This window comes from Miniopterus natalensis, chromosome 4 (assembly GCF_054644295.1).
Source record: "Miniopterus natalensis isolate mMinNat1 chromosome 4, mMinNat1.hap1, whole genome shotgun sequence".
In the NCBI taxonomy this organism is placed as follows: Eukaryota; Metazoa; Chordata; class Mammalia; order Chiroptera; family Miniopteridae; genus Miniopterus; species Miniopterus natalensis.
In genome coordinates, this window is record NC_142084.1 from 69,355,244 (window position 1) to 69,376,338 (window position 21,095).

The following is a 21,095-nucleotide window of genomic DNA, read 5'->3' on the forward strand; positions in this document are numbered from 1 at the left end:
CTCAACATTCTGTAAGTGTTGGGTTTTTTATTTTGTAACACAAGTGCCTGACTTAAGCTTTGATTACCAAGCATCCGTTTCAAACAGGCATCCACTTCAAAGACAGCCGTCTCAGTAAACACGCCAGCCACAGGACTAGATAAAGAGCGAGGCCGCCTGCTCCCGCTGAGACGCCTTTGTTTTAGAAGTCTTGGTTGGTTTCAGTAACTGACCTTTGGGACCACTGGGTGTTTTTTTCTCTTTCTTGTACTTTAAATTCCCGCTCTTATGTTTTAAATTCACCAATAAAGAGTGAGCCCTCAAAACCCTAAGCCCCCACCTTCCCTCAAACCCAATAAAAGCAGAAGCCCTGTCTTCTTTCTTTCCCCTCAATGTCACTGTGTGTCCCCAGGTGTATTGTGTGCATTTCAGGTCCTGGGAGGAATAAAACTCAGCTTTTCAAAGTTTCCTGATGATTGTCGAAGGGGGGTCTTGCAGTCATAATATAAACCACAAAGGCTGGTCCAGCCACAACACTGGTTATTGAGACCAGCACAAAACCCGTTTCTTCATCTTTAGTCAGTGCCTTTATTAAATTCCCCCTACATCTGCTTCCAGCCTTCTCTGATTCCTTGGGATCTTACCAACTTTTTCTTAAGATGTTGGTGGTCACTTTTAAATTCCTCTTCCTTCAATTTCCTCAGGATCATCTCCCTTTTTTTTTTCCTTCCTTTTTCTCCTCTGTCTCAGAGAAAGCCGTGAACCTTCACTTTTCCAAGCCTGGGAAGTATTGCAGAGTAGTTAGAAATAAATGGGACGTGAGATCAAATCCCAGCTCGGCTGAGCACTAGCTGTATGAGCTTGGAGCAGTGACTCAACCTCTCTGGTCTGGAAAGTAGAGGGAATGACAGGCCCTACCTCTGCCTCATAGGATCATCATGGGGATTGAATAAGATAATGCACACTGCCTGGCCACAACAAGCACTCAATAAACGTTAACGTCTTTCTAGATCTGCTTAACGTTACACTGATGTGTAACATACCTACAGGAAAGCACACTTACATGGGTACAGTTTGAGCGATTTTCAGAAACTGAGCACACTCATGTCACCAGCACCCAAATCAAGAAATAGAATGTCCCCAACCTCCAGAAACTCTCTCCTTCCCTGCCAGTCACCAGTAACCCCATCCTGACACAGCATAGGTTAGTCTCGCTTGTTAGTGCGTGAGGTCCTTCCGTGTTCTCCGCCTGGCTTCTTCCCTCTGATGTCGTCTGTGTGAGCTCCACCCGTGATGCTGCTGTAGCTGTAGGCCCTTCATTCTCATGGCCTTGTACTGGCACCGCCTGTCATCCACGGCGCCGGTGGTGGGCATTTGGGTGCTTTCCATTTTAGAGCTGTTACAGAGAAAGCTGCTGTCGCCACTCTTCTAGTTGTCTTTTGGTAACCACTGCTCCCATTTCTCTGGGAGGCTTCCTAGGAATGGAATCGCTGGGTCAAAGGGAGCAATCTTTTTTGCCTCGGTGGAAACTGCCTGACAATTTCCCCAAGTGGTTGGAACAATCTAACTCCCATCAACTACGGGCGAGAGTTTCGTTATATTTTGGCTGGGGAGTGCTTCTCTTTCCTGTAGGAGGTGCCCACTCAGTGTCTGGAAATTCATTTGAAAACATAGTTGTCCGTTTCCTCGGAGTTTCACTCCATTAAACATCTGGAGTGGACCTGCAGGCTCTCCTTCTCCACTGACACTATGCCCTTTGCTTGCAAATGTGGGTAAATCTACTCTGTTGGGAAGACACTGTGCCCTACCCCACTCAAATCACCACATCTTCCCCCCTCTTCTCATTCTAGTCCCTCAAGGAGGTTGCCCTTCCACTACCCCCTTCAGCTTGTTATCAATGAGGCAGTGTGATCCCTCAGGAGACCCTAGATCTGCTGATCTCCAAATCTGCAAGTCCCCTCTCAAATGCCATCCCCTTCTCGTCCCTGATATATTCAACCCTTCTTTTCTAGAATCATTTACCTGGCACTTTCTGGGGTTTTTGCATCTGCTCTCCTTCCTTTTTATTTAAGAAAACACTACACTTTAAGAGAGCTTCAGGAATTACCCAAAATAGGAATGTGTCCTTTTGTGCAATCCTCTACTTTAAAAGACAAATAAGAGAAAGCTCAGCGCGAAGGTCAGGGCACATGAGAGGACCTCGTGTGCCAGGTAGAACTTTGCATTAATGGAGGAGAATGTCTGTGCAACCCAGGGAGGGCGAGGACTTCTTAAGTAGAACTTGAAAAGCACAAAATCTAAAGCAAAAAATACTTGATTACATGTTAACTAAAATGTTCTTTCTGTTAAAGAGAGACATAATTCAAGGGAGGGAGTAACCAAACTGCCCGGATCCAGATCCTGGTCTTACCGTTTCCTATGAATCCTTGGGCAAATTACTCAACCTCTTTGTGCCTCAGTTTCCTTATCAATAAAATGGAGAGAATAGGATCTCCTTATAGGTCGTTAGGAGTTTTGAATGAGTATACTTATAAGTCACTTAGAATAGCGCCTGGTACCTGGTAAGAACTAGAGTAGTGTTTGTAAATAGTGCACAGAATAGTAGAAGAAAACTAACCAGGAATTAATAACTTACTGCTGTCCATTATGGTAGCCCTTAGCCACATGTGACTATTTTAAATATAAATGAATTAAAAGTAAATACTAGTTAAAACTCAGTTCCTCGCTCGTACCAGCCACATTTCAAGGGCTGAATAACCACATGTGGCTAGTAGCTACAATATGGGGCAGCACCGATCAAGACTATATGAGGGAATTTCACAAATCAAGAATAATGCAACAATCCCAATAGGAAAACAGAAAAACTGTGATCAGGAGGATTAAGGAAGAGACCTCTGAAAAGCTAATCAGTATGATGTGGTACTCGAGATCATTTGTAATCAGAAAAATGAAAATTAAAATAGTATCTCTGGATGCCTCTTATAGTAGAAAAAAATAGAAAGGTGGATAAGACGCCTTAATTAGGTGGGTATGTGGGAAAAGATGAAGCTCCTGCCTTACTCATAGGTGTGTGGCCTGGACTGCCACTCTGGAGGGTCATCAGCAGGACTGAATCCAGTTAAGTCCAGACCCACCAGCAGTTATGCTCCCAATCACCCATCCTGGGGAGATTTTCACTGGGTCTGTAAGGGAGGGGTACGGAGATATTCGCTCCCACACCATCTGTGGAGGAGGAACCTCAGGCCGCCTGGTGTCCATGCCAGGGGGACAGGAGGTGGGATGTGACAGGTGCATCTATGGAGCCCCGGGCCCAGGGCCTCAGACTGCATGCACAACAGACCATCCTTGATGGGGCTTCAAAACAGAAAACAGCAGGATATGCCTCACTTTGTGCCATTTAGGTAAATTAAAAGTATACCCACTCAAAGTGAAGCATGTGTTTTGCCAGAACTCATTCCAAGAAGACCACATTAAACATTCCATTGGTTGGCTCTTATGGGGGAAGAATGAAAGTAGAGTCTGGGGATAAAGGGAATGAATGAGCGATTGATCAAGAGAGGGGTATTGCATAGACCAAAGGTGAAAATATGCTATGAATTGAGGAAAACGGTTAACTTGACTCTCTGCATTTAAGGGTTTTAAAAAAAAATTAGAAATCGTTTTCCCAAGAGGAGATACAAGCCAGGTGATATCAGAATGAACTTGAAGAGAAAGAGGATTGGCACAGTCTATGAATGGCAAGAATACAGTCTGCATGGGAAGCAGTTATGCTCCTAGGTACCCGTCTCAGGAAGATTTGACCCGAATCGATAAGGGGCAGGTGCTTCTTCTAAGGTCAGGGCGCCCATAACAGCCGACACCCTCTATCCTCTCCCCCACTTTCTAACCATGCTGACTGGCATCTCCTCACTCTCCTGCCCTCTGCCCTCCTTCTTAGCTGGTAACCTCCCTCTTCATCATAAGGTCTCTCCAGCCCCAGGGCCTTTGCACATGTTCCCCTCCTCACCCCCATGGCACATGGTAGTAGTTCCTCTGCAAATATACTGACATCTTGACTTTCAGACAGCAGAGAAAATAGAGCTCCTTCTACACTCAGGTTAGTGGGGCCATGAGATTAGCAGAGGTCCCAGGAGAGGGTGCGTGGGGTGGTGAAGTTAATCAAGGAGCAGCACCATAGAGGTGGCAAAGGCAGACTCAGGGTCCAGGCACCGCATGTTAGCTGTGTGATTGTGGGCACGTAGCTAACCCTCTGGGGCTCAGTTTCCCTGTCAATGAAATGAGAGAGCACTCACCTGGTAAAAATACTGGGGCATAAAATGGGATCTCAGTATGTTAAGCAAAAAGTGTACAACCTGATAAACAAACTCAGGGATGTTGTCTTTATCAGTCGGTTCTGATAGAACTTAGCTGCAAGTAACAAAATAAAATAAAAATAATGATGAAAACAAATGTCTGCATAGGACTTAGTAAATTTCAAGCACAAGTGTGAACAGTCACATAAATTCCCACACCTATAAGGGAAATACTATTATCATCTCCACTTTACAGCTCAGGAAACTGAGGCACAGAGAGGTTGAGTGGCTTGTTCAAGGCCACACAGTGATTAGAGGAACTGGGATTTGAACCGGGGCTGTCTGGCTCTTAACTGCTAGAAGGATGTTTGTTATGTTACCCAGATTACAAGAAGTCTGGAGGCTGGGTGGTTGGTTCTGCAGCTGGGCAATGTCTCCAAGGAATCTTTTCCACCTTTCCACTCTGCCATCTTTAGCGTAAAGACTGTCTGGTCACCTTTACCACTCGGGTCGCTAGATGGCCACCTCAGTTCCACGATGTCTGCCCAGCCATCCCATGCAGACACAAGAAGAGGAGGGCTGGCTCCTGCCCTGTGGCTCCTCCCAGAAGCCTCCAGGAGACTTCCACTAACTACCTGTTAGGCACATGACTCAGTCATGTCACCATGGCCCCCACTGCAAGGAATCCTGGGTAAAAGAGACTATTGGGTATTTTCTGCCCCTTTGATGGAAGATGGGCTCCATCTACCAAGGGAAGGGGTGGGGATGGCTACTGGGTTGACAGCCATCAATGTTTTCCATGATTCTTTTCCCAGTAAGACAAGCCCTGCCTTCTACCCACCCTTCCATCTCTTTAGAATATACTCAATTAGTTATCCCTATGCTTTCCTACATTGCACTCTTTCACTATTCTTTCATTCATTTATTCAACAAACATTTATTGAGCACCTACTGTATGCCAGGCAGAGTTTTAGATACTGGGTATAAAGCTGTGAACAAAACAGATGAAAACTCCTGGCCTAGTGGGGTGGACATGCTTGAGCAGCGCCTTCCTGTGGAACTTTCTACAGTGATGGAAATGTTCTGTGTACGCAACTGTCCACACATGGCTGTGGAGCACCTGAAATGAGACTAATGCGACTGAGGAATTGAATGTCTCATTTAATTTAAATTAAATTAAGCATATATTTAAATAGCTATGTGTAAGTGCAGCTGATGTGACTGAGGAACGGAATGCCTAATTTAATTCAAATTAAGTGTATATATTAAATAGCTATGTGGGGCCAGTGGTTACCATATTGCGCAGCGCAGTTCTAAACACCAAGAGATACATCATTGACTTCCCTCTCGCCATATAAACATACTCACTTCTCTCCCACCCTGAAAATCCTCTTATACCCAGGCTCTCGCTCCAGTTCTTCTCTTGTGCTCTCCAGCACCAGCCTTGGCGAGACTCCCCAGTGACCTGATGCGGCGCATAATGGATGCTCTTCGGCCACTGCATCTTACTCATCTCGGTGCTGCCCTGGAGACCAGTGACCTCACCTCTCTCAGAACACTTTCGAACTTGATCCCCAGGGATGACACTCTCTGCCAGGTCCCCTCCCACCTCTGTGACTTCTCCCTCTTTGTCATCACTTCCTTCCTCTTTATCTCTTAAAATGTTGCCTTTCCCCACCTTTCCACTGTGGCCCTTGGCTCGTCTCTCTTTGCCCGTCTGCCCCTGGATCTCTAGTCCACGCTAACCCTGCCTGCGCCGCTCCTTCCTCAGTCACCAGCTACCTGGGACCTGCTAGGCCATGTGAAGTGCTTCAGGGACTGCAGAAAATATAAAGGTCCCTGTACTCATGGAGCTGACATCCTAGAGAGGAGGCGAATAGCAAGTACAACTTAATAAACGACATAAGTCCAGGGGCGAAGGGCCTCTTTAGCCAGAGGTGCCAGGAAAATCCTCTCTGAGAAGGCAAAATTTGAGCTACAACTTGAAGGATTTGAAGAGGGCCAGCTAGGCAAAGAGGGAGAGAGTGGAGGGCGTGGGCAGGCATTTGAAGTACAAGAACTAGCCAATCTATCATTCCCATGGTGGGAAAGAGCTTTTCCTCTTGGCAGAACAGAAAGTCAGAGTGGCCTGAGTGGGGTGGCATGGCCTGCAGGAGTTAAGTCACGCAAAGTCTTGTGGTCATGGTAGAGCTTGGATTTTATTCTAAGCCTGATGGGAGCCAGTGGAAGGTTTTAACAAGGGAGTTGCAGAAAACTGCCATCTCAGACTTACCATGTCCACAACCCAGCTCTTGACCTTCCTTCAAACCTATCCTTCCTCCATCTTTCCCATCTCAACTGACAGCAACTCCTTCCTTCAGATAGCCCAGGCCAGAACCCTCCAGTCGCCCTGGATTCCTCTCTCTCCCACCCCACGCTCCATCCTTCCATTGGAAGCCTCGGTGGCTACGCCCCATCTGACCTACCACGTGTCTTCCCATTGTCCCTTGTTCATGGCAGCATCCTCAGGTCCTACTCAAGCACCCAGCTCCATAGTAGGTGCTAATAAACCCTTGTTGAATAAATGAATGACTGTCACTCAGTGGTTCATTCAGAATCAAGAAGCCATTTTTTTCTTTTCTTTCATCTCCACTGCTGCCCTAGCCCCATCCAGTGAGCCATGTGAGGGGGAGAACTGGAGTTCTGGGGTGCTGGTGTCCTGGCTCAAGTTCTTACTTGGTGGTATGGATCTCCATGCATTAGTGTCATCTCTGGGCTTTAGTGTCCTGCTCTGTAAAATGGGGCTCATCCTGCTAAAGACTGGCATGCAGGGAGGATTTGATGAGCCCAGGCAAGCTCCCTGGTGCACAGCAATCAATGGCAGCTAAATATAAATCGGGTTCTCCTTTGTACTCCCACTGCCTTTGTCCTACTTCCAGCCCTCATTACGCCGGCCTGCTCTGCGGCTCCCTCCTAGTTCCTGCCTCTATCACCACCAATCTGTCCTTTCAGCTGTCAGGCTTGTCTTCCTAACGCCAACCCCAATCACATCCCTCCCCTGCTCTAAAACCTTACATGACTCCCACTGTCCACACGACAGGACCCACCTCCTCAGCCTCCAGTTCACAGCCTCCACTGTCCAGCCCACCTGATTTCTTATGCACCACACACCCTGAGTGAAGCCTCTGCCTCTGAGGACACTCTTGGCCAGAGAAACCTTCCTCTGCCTCCAATTCTCCTCCTAACTCCTCACCTTCCCAGGGAGGACATCAGGAGATAGCACGTCTTGGGTGCTGGCTGGGATGGCACTGAGCAGGAGGGAAGTTCTGCCTTTCTGAGGCTTGGACAAGTTCGGGCAAAGGCCACGCAATGAGAAAACACAAGCCTAGGGTTTGACCCGAGGTCTGAGATTTTGTGAGATTTGGTCCTGTGCTGCCTCCTCAGACTTGGACTCCGCAGTGATGCTGTCCCCAGCCCTCCTGCCGGTGTTCATTCATTTCCTCCTCGTTCCAGCCTCCTACAGCTGTGGGACCAGAGGACTTGAATCTCTCAACCACTTACTTGTGTGATCGTCTAAGGGCAGGGTTGAGCTCACCTCAGTGTTACCCTTGCGTCCAGCACAACCTGATCTGGACCCATTATCGCTCACCTGGAACAATGCAGTTGCTTCCTCCCCAGTCTCTCAGCTTTTGGACATGTCCCAGAGGAGTCTTATTTTAATATATAAGATCATGTGTCTCCTCTGCTCAGAACCCTCCATAGCTCCCACTTCACTCAGAGCAAAAGCCAAAGTCTCCTCATGGCCTACAAGGTCTCATCACCTCCCTGCCCTCATATCTTTCCACTGTCACCCCGGCTCACTTGGCCCCAGCCACACTGGCCTCCACACTGTTCCTCAAACGCACCAGGCATAGTTCTGCTCAGAACCTTTGCACTGGCTATCCGGCTGCCTAGTTTCCCCCTGACATATTCGTGTGGCTCACCCCTTACCTTTCTTCACATCTTTACTTCAGTGTCTTTCCCTGGGCCTGCACTGTCCAGTACTTTCACCACTGGCCATACGCAGCCATTAAGCACCTCAATTGAGATGTGCCAGAAGTAGAGATTTCAAAGACTCGTCCAAAGAAAGTAATGTATAAAATGTATTATTAATAAATCTTTCATATTGATTGTCTGTTGAAATGATAACACTTTGGACAGACTGGGTTAAAGAAACTATGTTATTAAAATTAATTTCACATGCTTTTTTTTTTACTCTCTTAATGTGGCTGCTAGAAAATTACCAATTTCACACGCAGCTCTTATTAAAGTCCTCCTGGGCAGTGCTGGTCTGAGCATTCTTATCACTGAATTACTTCCTTGTCAGATGGTAAAGAACAATTGCTTTTATCGACTGATGTTAATGTCATTACTCCCCTCATCCTGCTCCATGTCTCGGATGTTTCCCTCCCCCCTTCCTGCATTGCGTTTCTCTGTCATGCTCATCACCCTGACATCCAGCGTATTTATTGGGTTTATTCTCAGTTTCCCCCCTGGACAGGGGTCCCTATGGCTCATGTCTCCAGGACCTGGACAGTGCCCAGCACATTGTAGGTGCTCAGTTAGTGTTTGTGAATTGAATAAATGGAGACTCAAATGATGCCTCTCATTTGCTATGCACACTCTAATCAACTATCTGCCAAGAAGGGAGAAAGTGAGTTGCAGAAATAGAATGGTGTTCAAGGAACCCAAAGGAATATGAGAAAGTTGGTAAAAGAAGAGAAAAATAGAGTAAATGGAATTAAAAGTTCTTTGGGGTTGTATGGCACGGCTCCCCCTATTCCCCAGCTTCGTGGTCCATCTCATTCCTTGAACTTACCAAGCTTCTTCCCACCATGCTCTCTGTCTCAGCTATTCCCCTAGTCTAGAAAGTTCTTCCCCCACTGAACAGATTCCTCCTCCTACTCCATGAGACCTCAGCTTGAGACGTATCCTCCGTGAGTCCCAGACTAGTTAATGTGACTTGCTGTGTGCCATCAGAGCTGTTGTCTTCTGGCTCTCTCTAAGAATGCATTATACCTGTGATAGGTTCATTTATTGTGTCCATTTTTTTGTTAAACATTTTTCTTCTGCATCAGCTTCATGGGGCAGGGAGAATCTCATGTGTTGCTCTGCCTGGCACATAGGACATACTCAAATGCACATTTGTTGATGGTGGAAAAATAGGTCAGCCCAATCTAAATGCCCATCTCTGCCCTAGGAGTAGTCTTGAAAAAGAGTTGGGAACAACCCCTGTCTTAGTTTGGGGTGCCCCGGAATAGACCCTGAAACAAAGATTCAGGTGCAAGTAGTTCATATGGGAGGCGACCCCAGGAAGTATCGATGTGGGGAGGACAACAAGGAAGGATGAGTGGTTGAGCAGGCAATTCCGGGGGGCAGCTGGGGTCAGCCCTCTGGGGAACACATCTTAGAGCAATCTGGAATGAGGGGCGAGGGAGCTTGGGAATTGATCCACCTACTCCCACAGGGCCTCTCTCAGTTTTGGAGAAAGGACTCAGACAGAGATGCAGATACTGGTTTTGACAGGCCAAGGTGATAAGGTCCAAACCCCTGATGACACCTTCCAATTATTTGCATGGCCACCCTCCACTGGTTTTCAGCATCTTCTGTCCATCATCTCGAGTGATTATGACAACCTTTTCTGTTGAGTGGCTCTGCAGTAGCTCGGTCTATGTCACTCACCTCGGAAATGGACTCATTCAAGAAACAGGTGAGGGAGGCTCCCCAGGGCGCCTTAGGAGCAGGGGCTGCGGGACCCCTTGTGTCACCAGTAACACTTTTACAAATGAGGTCTTAGGCTGGGGTCTTTCCTGGTGGGGGGCGTTTCTACAGAAGGCTTGTCTCGCCTGTATTGGCAAGAGTGACTCCTTTTGACCCGAGGCTTGAGGTCTGTAGCCGCCTTCTAGGGCCAATGCCAGCTGGTCCACGCTATCAGAGCCACACCCGTTGGTTTCTCCCTTTTTCCATTATTTATAAGTAGCTTAGCACACTTCCTGTGTGCCGGGCATTGTGCCAACCACTCCACAAGTATCAATATGCTTAATCCTCACAACCCTTTGAGGTGTACTGTTGTTTTAAGTGTAATGTTGAGGTGTCCTCTACTCTCCAGTACTGTTGTTATCCCATTAGGCCAAAGGGGAAACTGAGGCATGGTGCAGGGAAGTGACTTGCCCAAAGTCACCCAGCTGGGAAGTGGCAGAACTGGGATTTGAACCCATACAGTCTGGGCTGTTAATACTGAACTACTTTCCTGCCGGTTGGTAAAGACTACCAGGCTCCAAAGGGTCTGCCACTCCCCCAGCCTCTCCCCCAGTGCCCCCAGCCTCCCCACAATCCATTCTGATTGTGGTCACCCAACCACATGCCCTGGGGGAGCTTCTATTCCTCCTAGTCCAACATTTATTTTCATCAACCATCTACCTGTTTGGGGTTGTTGTAAATCACATGTTATCCCATGAAGCAGGTAGCATTAACTCTGTTTTACAGGTGACAAAACTGAAGCCCGGCAATGTACGGTCACCTGCCTGTGGTCGCCCAGCCAATAAATGACAACATGAAACCCCAGGCACCCTGCCCGTCTGTCTGAACCTGACCCTGAAACCCACCCTCTGTTTTCTATTCTGGTTTCTTTCTTCCAGCATCTTGGCGACAGTTGGGACAGAGTTTGACCTACGGACGCTGAGGGCAGTTCGAGTGCTGCGACCGCTCAAGCTGGTGTCTGGAATCCCAAGTGCGTGAGTTTCCGACCCTGGCAAGGGGTTGCTCAGGGCCTGGAGTCTTCTGTTCCCCCTCTGCAGAGCATCTCAGGAGGGTCCCCCAAGTGCTACCCTAGCCTGTGTCAGGGCAGCCTCCATTTGGGGGCAGCTCCCCGGGGAACCCTCAGGAACCTGGCGTCAGGTCTGGGTGAGCTCCTAAAAGCCAGCCAGGAGCCTCATCCATAACCACAGTGCCCATTTATTGTGTGTCTGCTGTCTCTCAGGAGCCACGCTAAGCGCTACACATCATCTCATTCAGTTCTCAGCCCTATAAAGCTGCTAGTACTGAAACCTCTGTTTTTACACATGGGGAAACTGAGGCTCAGAGCAGCTGAATAATGTGATCAAAGCCAAGGTGTCTTACTGCCTTAGTTAATTATTATTATTATTCAGGCACTGTTCTAAGTATTTGCCATTTTTAAACTCATTTATACTCATAACAAGCCTGTGAGGTGGGTTCTATTATTATCACCATTTTACATTTCATTGGCATCCGTCTTCACATTCATTGCCATCCGCATTGTTTTAAATTAAGGGCCATCCCAAAGCTAATACTAACAAGAAGCTGTTTAACAACCACCTCTGACATGTCAGGTATTTTGCTAGGTGTGAACTCTCTCTTTTAGTCATGAGAGGGAGGTTCTATTCTAACCCCCATTTACAGATGAAGAAACCGAGGTTCAGAATGGCTACTTGACTTTTTCAGGGTCACATTGCTAGAAAGACGACTAGGTCTGTCTGTTCCCCTAGAAACAGACTTAGGTGTTCAGATGTGCCCTTCTTTATGGGGGAGGGGCCTCTCAGGAGGGAAGGAATGGGGGAATGGAGTGCGAATAGGACCAGAGTTGTCCTCCAACTTGAGGCAAGGAGGTTGCCTTTTGTACTTTCAAGTCAATTATTGGGGGTGGGAGGTGGGGCAGCAACAGCCTCCCAAGTGAGGCATCTCTTTATAACCAAGAACAACTCTGAAGGAGGAGGCTGGAAGCCCTTAGCAGCCAATGCTCACAGCAGCTAGAAGGCGGGTGCACCCGCAGCAAAGTTCTGACTTGGACCACTCTGCCACACGGCCTCCACTAACATCACCTTCCATTTTGGACCCCTGGGAGTAGCATGGCCCCCTCGATCCACCTTGACAGTTTCCCTCTCTTGCTAGGGTCTCCACCCATCAGGAGGCTCTAATCTGGGCCATGCAAGGTTCTTCTAATCAAGAAGCAAGCCCCAGCTTATATGTTGCAACCTTAGTTTTAACCATAGACTTTCCTGATATGTAGCACAGTGGTTACAAACGTAGGATCTGACATCACTCAGACCTGGGTTTGAATCCTGCCTCTGTTGTTTCTCATGCCCTTGGGTGAATCACGACAGCTCTCTGCGTCTTGCTTCCCACCTCTGCAAAATGGGGATCATTTTACACGTGCGCCCACCTCATGGTGGGCTTGTGCTAGAAGCCAGTGAAATTATGCCAGGTTTCTCTGGATTGGAACTGAGGCGCTGCCTGCTTGCCCGTGCAGAGTTGCAACTTGTCTACATGATGCCTTTGAATAAATTAGGGAAAACAAGACGCCCCTTTTTGGTGGAAAAAAATTAGAAAAATACTCCCCACTCTGGATGAGAGCCACCCAGCAGCCAGGATCATGGCTCAGAAAGCAATGGATTTCCACTCCTTTTAACCCAGAGGTTCATCAAATGACACAGCATGCATCAAATACTTTTTAAAATATTTTAAAATAAAATGTTTTTTTTCCACTTTATTAAATTTATTGGGGTGACAATGGTTAATATTAGCATATAGGTTTCAGATGTGGGTTTCTGTGTTACAAGGGTTATATATTGCTTTTTAAAATTAAGAAGGACTGTTCCTATTATAATAATGACATGTGTGTCCTCCCTCCATCTTCCTTCACCATCACCTGTCCTCAGCCTCCTGTGTGCTCTGGGTTCCCTCAGAAGCATCCTGGGGGAGGGAGTTGGGGGTGACTGCTCACGGCCATGGGGCCTCTCTTTGTCTCCCCAGGTTTACAAGTCGTCCTGAAGTCGATCATGAAGGCGATGATCCCCTTGCTGCAGATTGGCCTTCTCCTATTTTTTGCAATCCTTATTTTTGCAATCATAGGGTTAGAATTTTATATGGGAAAATTTCATACCACCTGCTTTGAAGAGGGGACAGGTAGGTGCAAACATCACAATGTATGTTTTTTCCAACTTTGCTCCCATTTCTTTTCCTCCCTTGGGGACAAGCTCCTGGAAGGTCTGTGCAGGGCCAGCTTCTCCTGGAAGCTTCCAAATGCACTGCAGGCAAGACAGGGGGTAGCAGCAACCAACATCTTGTTGTCGCTAAGGACTTGCGTTGGGGTCCCCCAGAAGCTGTCCCAGGTGTAAGTGGTTTCTTTGGGAAGTGGTCCAAGGAAGTGCCACCTGGGGCGTGGGGAAGTCAGACAGGGAAGGGAAGATATCTCATAAAGGGACAACAAGCAGATTACCACTGTGGGCAACCAGGGCTCGGTCCCGTAGGACACACACCTCAGCGCCATGCCCCCTGAGGGGCAAAGGAGCTGGATATTTATTCACTGATTTCTGTTCATCACTGGTGATGATGGCTCCTTGGTGGTCACGAAGGTGTTTTCCGATGGGAGCAGGCAGGGCAGGTGACGACAGCATGTGGGCTGGGTGCCGACCGCCTCTGCCTAATGACCCTGCAGTGACCACAGCCCATGCTGAGTTCTAAAGCATGAAGAAGGAGGGGACCCCTGGCCAGGAAGGAAGGGGTCTGATTGCTTACTGGGTGGTGACCTAAAGAAAAGGAAAATAGGGGATGGCTTCTGCCAGTCTCCCCCAGAATGTGCCTAAAGACACCCCAACTGGGAGTCCTGGCACCAACCAGTCAGAGCCGAGCGCGAGCAAGGTCTTGGTCCCTCTCATCCACACCCTGTGCTAGTGTCAACCCTTAGTGGCTGGGTCAGGAAGTGGGGGGGGGGGAGGCAGGAGAAAAGCCAGGAAGGCAGGAGGCCCCCCTCCCTGGGACAGTGCTCTGAACCAGCTGTGTGGCAGGGCGGTGTCCCCATAACCCACACACTCAGAGACCCAGTGGCTTCCAGATACATTTTCAGTTAAATCCCCTGCTACCCAAACTCTCTTGCTCTCTGAAGCCCAAGAACCAAATGGAATAAAATGAGGAGGCAAGTCCGTGTTTCAGTATTTGGACCTCTGGCCGTCTCGGTGCAGACAGGCTGAATGGCAGCACTAGTCATGGGTCAAGGGCACCGTGAATTGATGGAATGGACAGAGTGGACGGTGAAGCTGAAAGAGAATTCATTTAGGAAAGGAAGGCAGCTTCGGGCAGGTCTTGCTGGCAGAAGACTTTGACCTGGAGTGGCTTCCCGCCTACCTGCCCTGCCCCGTGAACCCCAAGTGGCTCAGCCCCCTCCCCAGACCTCCCCAGAGGAAAAGAAACCCCAGTAGGAAAGGTTTATTTGAGATGCGCTTTTTTCCCTTGCTCCTCTTGTCTCCGTCTCTCCTGGGCTTGTGAAGTTCGCCCAGTATGGGATGTCCTAATTATTTCTTTCCCCGATGAAGAAGGTGTTAATTGAGGCAGAGCTATTTCTGCGCCTGGCCTCATCACCGGGCGGAAATTCGAGGAGAGATACAGGGCAGGGCCCCTCGGAAAACACAGCCAAGAGAAGAGAAACCAGGACTTCTGGGTCCTAGATTTGGTGGCTTTGTTAGGGTTTTTTCCTTTCCAGCCAAGAAGACACATGACTGGCTTGGGTCTGAGTGGGGTTGTGAGGGGACAGATGTGGGTGGGCCCACCAGAGGGCGGGCACCCTCCATTTAGGAAGATGACTGAAAAGCTCACGATGAAAATTATAAGGCGTGTGAGTAAGAGACAGATATATACAGACACCCAGGCAGCAGGTTAATTTTAAAATATATTTATAACCAAATTCCTCAGACTCTGGACGGTTGCTTTTCCAGAAGCAGCACTCAGAGTTTCATGATGGGGGGCAGGGAGTTGAGGGGAATTGGGATCAAGAACTCCACTGGGCAAAACTGCTAAAGATAGACAAGTTTTCAGTTGCATTTCTTTGTCATCGGGAACCTGGTTCCTATGCACCCAGTACCATACTGAATGCTCACAGAGACCCATAGATAAAGTGGAATTGTACCTGCTTTCCAGTAGCTTCCAGAATAGTTTAAGGAGACAAGAGCTCTCGTCTGCAACCAGTTCATAGCAGTGAAAAAATCCAAGCAGTGAAGGATTTTATCCCCATGCTATGAGCATGCAAGAGCTTTTGTAGCCCTGAGGAAAAGAGGGATCAGGGTTCAATGGGATAACTCAGGGCGTAGGAATTGAGCCAAACTTGGGCACAGGGTAGAGACAGAAGGTTCCCAACAGAGGCCGCCTTCCCAAAAACCGATGGTTCTCATTTAGTCTAGGAGCCCATGGATTTTTTCCCCCAGCCCTGAGCCTTATGTCTAAAAGACTTGCCTTCCAACCTCTATTTATTAAATCACAGCCCCTGCACCAAATCCACCGTGAATGGGGAAGGCATTTCTAGCCACTTAAACTGGTGGCCGATGTGGTCATTGCTTCTTGAGCAGTGGGTGACACTCCTGAGAGCAGTGAACATTGCTTTGCATGACCTAGAGTTTCTCTTTAACCAAGCTTCAAAGGCCAATGAGATTCCTGTGTTCCATGCTGGTCTGTTTCTCCGTGCTACATGCTGAGTGGAGGCTGGGAACTGGTGCACAAAGCCTGGAGCACATACACTGTGATATATTTTCCTTTAGTGGGAAGCTTGAGTTTACACACTCAGCTGTCTGTTTTCTTGGTGGATAATGTCACTTTCTGAAAACCTTCAGAAATATCACTCACTGAGTAAGGTCCTCTCATGTCCGCTACTGTGGTCCACTGGGGACATGCCTGGGACGATGTGTGCTCCCCTGAATCTGGGTGTTCACAGAGACATCTCTCCCTCTTGATCAACCCCTTGGAATTTAGAACTGACCATTAATGCCCAGCCCAACTTTGCAGAGAAGCTGTCTTTGGTTTCTAGAGAAAGGGGCATCCTTTGACATGTGTTTCTTTACTTGTGGCATTTTCACAATCTGCTTCCTGCTTTGGGGGAAGAAAGCTTAGCTCTTCGCCTAAGGGTAAGTACTGTGTGTACTGTCCTTCATCGCCCCCAGAACAGCTCCTGAGCCCAGCACATCTCAAGAAAAAAAATCAGGCTACAAGAGAATAACACAGTGTGATGGACAAGTTTGTCCTAATGGGGTCTGGTGAGCACTGCACCCAACTACCTCACAGTGCACACAGCACATTTACCAAAGTTCACTGTATTAGGGACTATAAAGCACATCTTGACAGATTTCAAAAGACTGAATAATACAGAACATATCCACTGGCTCTGATGTTATTAAGCCGGAAATTGGTAACAAAAAGACCACTCTAAACATGTTTGGAAATTAAGAGACATGCCTATTTGTGGATGAAATAATAGGATGTTTGAGATTTGCTTTAAAAATATTCTGGCGGCAAGGCAAAGTGTGGGGAGGGAATATAGCCCTGAGTTCATAAATGTTGAAATTGATGATAGGTACATGGGAATTTGTTATACTATTCTATCTTACATATATCTGACAAGTTTTTTAAAAGAGAAATACTTCTTGTTTATCCATGCGTCAAAGAAGAAATAATAGTAGAAACTGTCAAATATTTTACTTAAATAATGATGATACATGACAAAATTTGTGAGATGCAGCTAAAGCCACACTTAAAGAACAATTTATAGCCTTAAAGGAAGTTAATCCATCTCAAAACTGTAGGAAAATAACAGGACAAATAATAAAACTTAGAGAAGAAATTAACAAAATAGAAAACAATGACTAGTTCAAAGGCAAAGGTTGGGTTTGTTGTTTTTTGTTTTTCAAAAAATTGATAAATTCATCCCAATAGCCTTTTTTTTTTAATTATTTTTTTTAACAGCATTGACTCTTCATGAGCCCCTACTTCTCAAAGCTGTTTTTCACAGCTCCTTCTCCTGACTTTTCTCCCTTCCCTTTCACAGATGACATTCAGGGTGAATCTCCGGCTCCATGTGGGACAGAGGAACCCGCCCGCACCTGCCCCAATGGGACCAAATGCCAGCCCTACTGGGAAGGGCCCAACAATGGGATCACTCAGTTCGACAACATCCTGTTTGCAGTGCTGACTGTTTTCCAGTGCATCACCATGGAAGGGTGGACTGACCTCCTCTACAACGTAAGTAATGAGGGCTCGTTGGGGAAGTGGCCCTTTCGGAGACTAGCCAACTCCTGAGGCTGCAGTGGGAGGACCCTGAGCCAGGGAGGCAGCCCAGGGGCAAGTCAACATGGCTCCAGAAGAGCAGGCCTGAAGCTCAGGCCTTTGAGGATGGGGTGGGGGGTGGTCATCCTCAGAACTCTTAAGTAGTAGGGAAGGCCCTCGGGACATGGAAATCCAGAGGGCACACAATGTTGAATAAGTTTTCACTCTGCAGGTCTTTAAATATAATTTTAGATTTTTTAATACAGGCATATCTTGCTTTATTGCACTTTGCCCATTGTGCTTTGCAGATATTTTGGTGTTTTCTTTTTACAAATTGAAGGTTTGTGGAAACCCTGCTTTGAGCAAATCTATTGGCACCATTTTTCCAACAGGCTCAGGTGATGGTTCCCATTTTTTAGCAATAAAGCATTTTTTTTAATCCCCACCCAAGGATATTTTTCCATCACTTTTCAGAGAGAGTGGGAAAGTGGGGGGGGGGGGGGAAGAGAGAGAGAGAGAAGAAATACTGATGTCTCCCACATCGACTGGTTGCCTCCCACAGGGGCCCTGACCTGGGGGCGCTTGGCCGGAATCTCACCCAGAACCCTCAGTCCGACGCTCTAAACACTGAGCCAAACCGGCTAGGGCAGCAATAAAGGATTTTTAATTAAGTTATGTACATTAGTTTTTTTAGACATAATGCTTTTGCGTTTAAGAGACCACAGTATTATGTAAACATAACTTTTATACACACTGGGAACCAAAAATTTGTGTGACTCACTTTATCGCGATACTTTCTTTATCGCCATGGTCTGGAACCGAACTGCAGCATCTCCGAGGTCTGCTTATATATAAAGGTTGTGTGATCCAGAACCCAGCATGGATAAGAGTAATGCCTTTGGACCTATGGAGGGGCTCTGCACTGAGGATCTCTGGCCCTCAGCCAGCCATGCCCCCCGCCTTGGTGTGAGTTGTCCATGGGGCGAGAGCACATGTCTATCAGGAACTGGTGCCACCATCACCCCATACTTTCCAGACCACACTCTGGCTTATCCAGGATTCTGGAATTCTCTGTCCAAGCCCAGGTTCTATGGACTTGCATTAGATTCTTCCATCTGTTCTCCAACTTGACCGCCCATTTGTACCCTCCAAGGGCCAAGGGCGTCCTGAGGATGGTGCTGGCACAAATGTGTCTGGAAATTGGACATGCAGGCCAGATTTTGTACTTCCAGGCAGGACAGAGCCATGAGTGGGAAGAGAAGGTGGCAGGCCATGGTCAGGGGCAGGGCTGGCTCTCCCCACACCATGATCTAATCCAGATGTCCAGGTTCTAATTTTCACCCTGACCTTCCCAGTGCTTATGAAGGTGTTTGTAAAGGACAAGCACGCAGCATATTTTATTTAGTAGCTTTTAAATATTTATACATAGTATGTGGGTCTCTTGTCAGTACTCTTGTCCTAGGTCTTTAAAATGTCAGGAACAGGTCTGAAAAGATGTACACCCCTACCTGCCCCCCTTCCAGCCTGCTTCCTGTCCCCCACCCTGGGGCTGCTCCACACAAATACTGAAATTGCTGGTTAAGGTTCTGCCTGTATGAGCCAGGGCTTGGCCCACTGGGGAGGCAATAACAGGCTTCCTCCTGCACCAGAGGAGCTGACCTCTCCTCCTGGTCACGGTGTGTGTTCCTTAAGGAATTTCTCACCTTGCTGGTGGAAGGAGATTTACAAGAACCTGTCCTTTAGCTCAGTGACTCATTTTAGGGAGTTTGAGAGTGCCACCTGGGGAGTGGAACGCAAAAGGAGCCGCCGTGGAAAGTTGTGCATGTCACACACTTCCCAAGTCACCACATTTCGGGAGTGCCATTCATACCATACACAACATAGATTTCTACCTTTATTATAACTTGTTGACAAATGTAAAGGAATGGGAAGGGGACTTGGTGTTCTAATTTGCATAAAGACCTTGTCTGAGTGTAGCATTCTAGAAACAGCAAGCAGATCTAAAAGATGCTCAGGCTCTCTCTTGGGCTTCACCTGAAAACAGAGAAGGAGGGAGCCAGGCAGATGTTTGGGGAAGAACATTCTTGGCAGAGGGAACAGTAGCAGCTCTTTCCAGGTTTTCCCATTTTTGATTTGTCTCTTCTTTCCCACTTGGCTTCCTAGTTAAAGTGCCTTTTGGAAAAAGCCTAACCCAATTAATCAGCAGTGCCGTCGAAGATTTATGTCAGGACGTGCACCCCAGAGTTATTTAAAAATAGAACAAAATGGGAAGTGACTGGTTGCCGTATGGTCTCTCCATAAGATGGAATATCATGTCGTCATTAAAAATCATCTGTTAGGAGAGTATTTAAGGATGTGGGGAAATACTCACCATATAATGATGAGTGAGGGTAATTGATTTTTAAAAAGGAATCAAGGTGAGATAAACCTGTCTTAGTCTGCTTATGCTGATGTTACAAAAGACCATAGACCTGGCGGCTTAAACAACAGAAATCTCTGTTTTCACAGTTCTGGAGGCTGGAAGTCTGCGATCAGGCTGCCAACATGGGCCAGGTCTGGTGAGGGCCCACTTCCTGTGTCCTCACATGGTGGGGAGAGAGTAAGCTCTCTGGTGTCTCTTCTTGTAAGGACACTAACCTCATCCTGGGGTCCCCACTTTGATGATTTCGTCTAACCCTAATTTTCTCCACAAAGCCCCACCTCCTAATACTGTCACTTCAGGGGTTAGGCTTTCAACATATGAATTTGTGGGGAGGGGACACAAGTCAGTCCACAGCAGCTTATGATCTCAAGTGTGTGAATTTGAAAATATAAGTAAAGAAAAAAATGACAAAGACACCCTTAGGTAGTGGGATTCAGAAAATCTTTATTTTCTCGATATTTCTCTATATTGTCAAATGTTTTTATTTGAGCACAGTTTCATTTTAGAATCAGGAAAAACATCTAAACTTATCTTGCTAAATGTTTAGGAGGAAAAAAGATTTTTGGTCACTCTTAGACCAGGAGATGGGGCAGAAGGGCAGGAGAAGGAGAGTTATCGGGGTTTCCTTAATTTATGTAATATATCCAGAAAGAGTCCACACCAAAATAAATTGATTGGTTGGTTGGTTGACTGACCGATGTAGCAATCATAAATTATTGTTTTTATTTTGTTAAATAAAAATAAATGAAGGAGAGACCAATCTTTACAGAATAATTTCACTTAATATATGTAGACACTCCCCCTCCAGAAATGGAGCATAATCTCCCCGAACTCAGAGGGTGAGCTGGACTTAGTGACTCACTTGCAAAAAATGCAATAGGGGAGGGGAGGTGTAGTTATTTTACAGTGGGAAACCCTAGCAGGCGCCACCTTAACCAAGTTGACATCCCCAAGTGGGTGTGTGATCGTGCGACCTTTGATGTGATGTGATGAGGAGGGAACCTTACTTCTGGTTTTCTGCCCTAAGACCCATAGCCCCAGTTTAATCATGATCAAAACATCAGACAAACCCAGATTGGAGGGCATTCTGCAGGATACCCGGCCAGTCCCCTTCGAAAAACAAGGGAAGACTGAGAAACTGTCACAGACCAGAGGCTCCTAAGGAGATGTGAGAACCAAATGCAATGTGGGATCCTGGATGCGGTCCTGGGACAGAAAGGGGATGTTAATTAGAAAACTGGGGAAGTGCAAATAAAGTCTGGAGTTTAGATTTTCAGTCACCTGTGAAGGGAGAGATTATGTCCCCTGTTTTACATAAGTCTCAAGGCTGAGAGAGACGCCTG

At 47.1% G+C, this 21,095-nt stretch overlaps 1 protein-coding gene across 1 annotated transcript in view; it reads left to right on the forward strand.

The window, feature by feature from the left end:
• The window catches only part of CACNA1A (calcium voltage-gated channel subunit alpha1 A), a 163,898-nt gene that overhangs the window by 39,810 nt on the left and 102,993 nt on the right, over positions 1-21,095 (forward strand). The window contains exons 3-5 of the mRNA XM_087816760.1: positions 10,928-11,019; positions 13,059-13,211; positions 17,113-17,306. Of these exons, the coding sequence (XP_087672886.1) occupies positions 10,928-11,019; positions 13,059-13,211; positions 17,113-17,306 (439 nt within the window). The remainder of the gene's footprint in view (positions 1-10,927; positions 11,020-13,058; positions 13,212-17,112; positions 17,307-21,095) is intronic.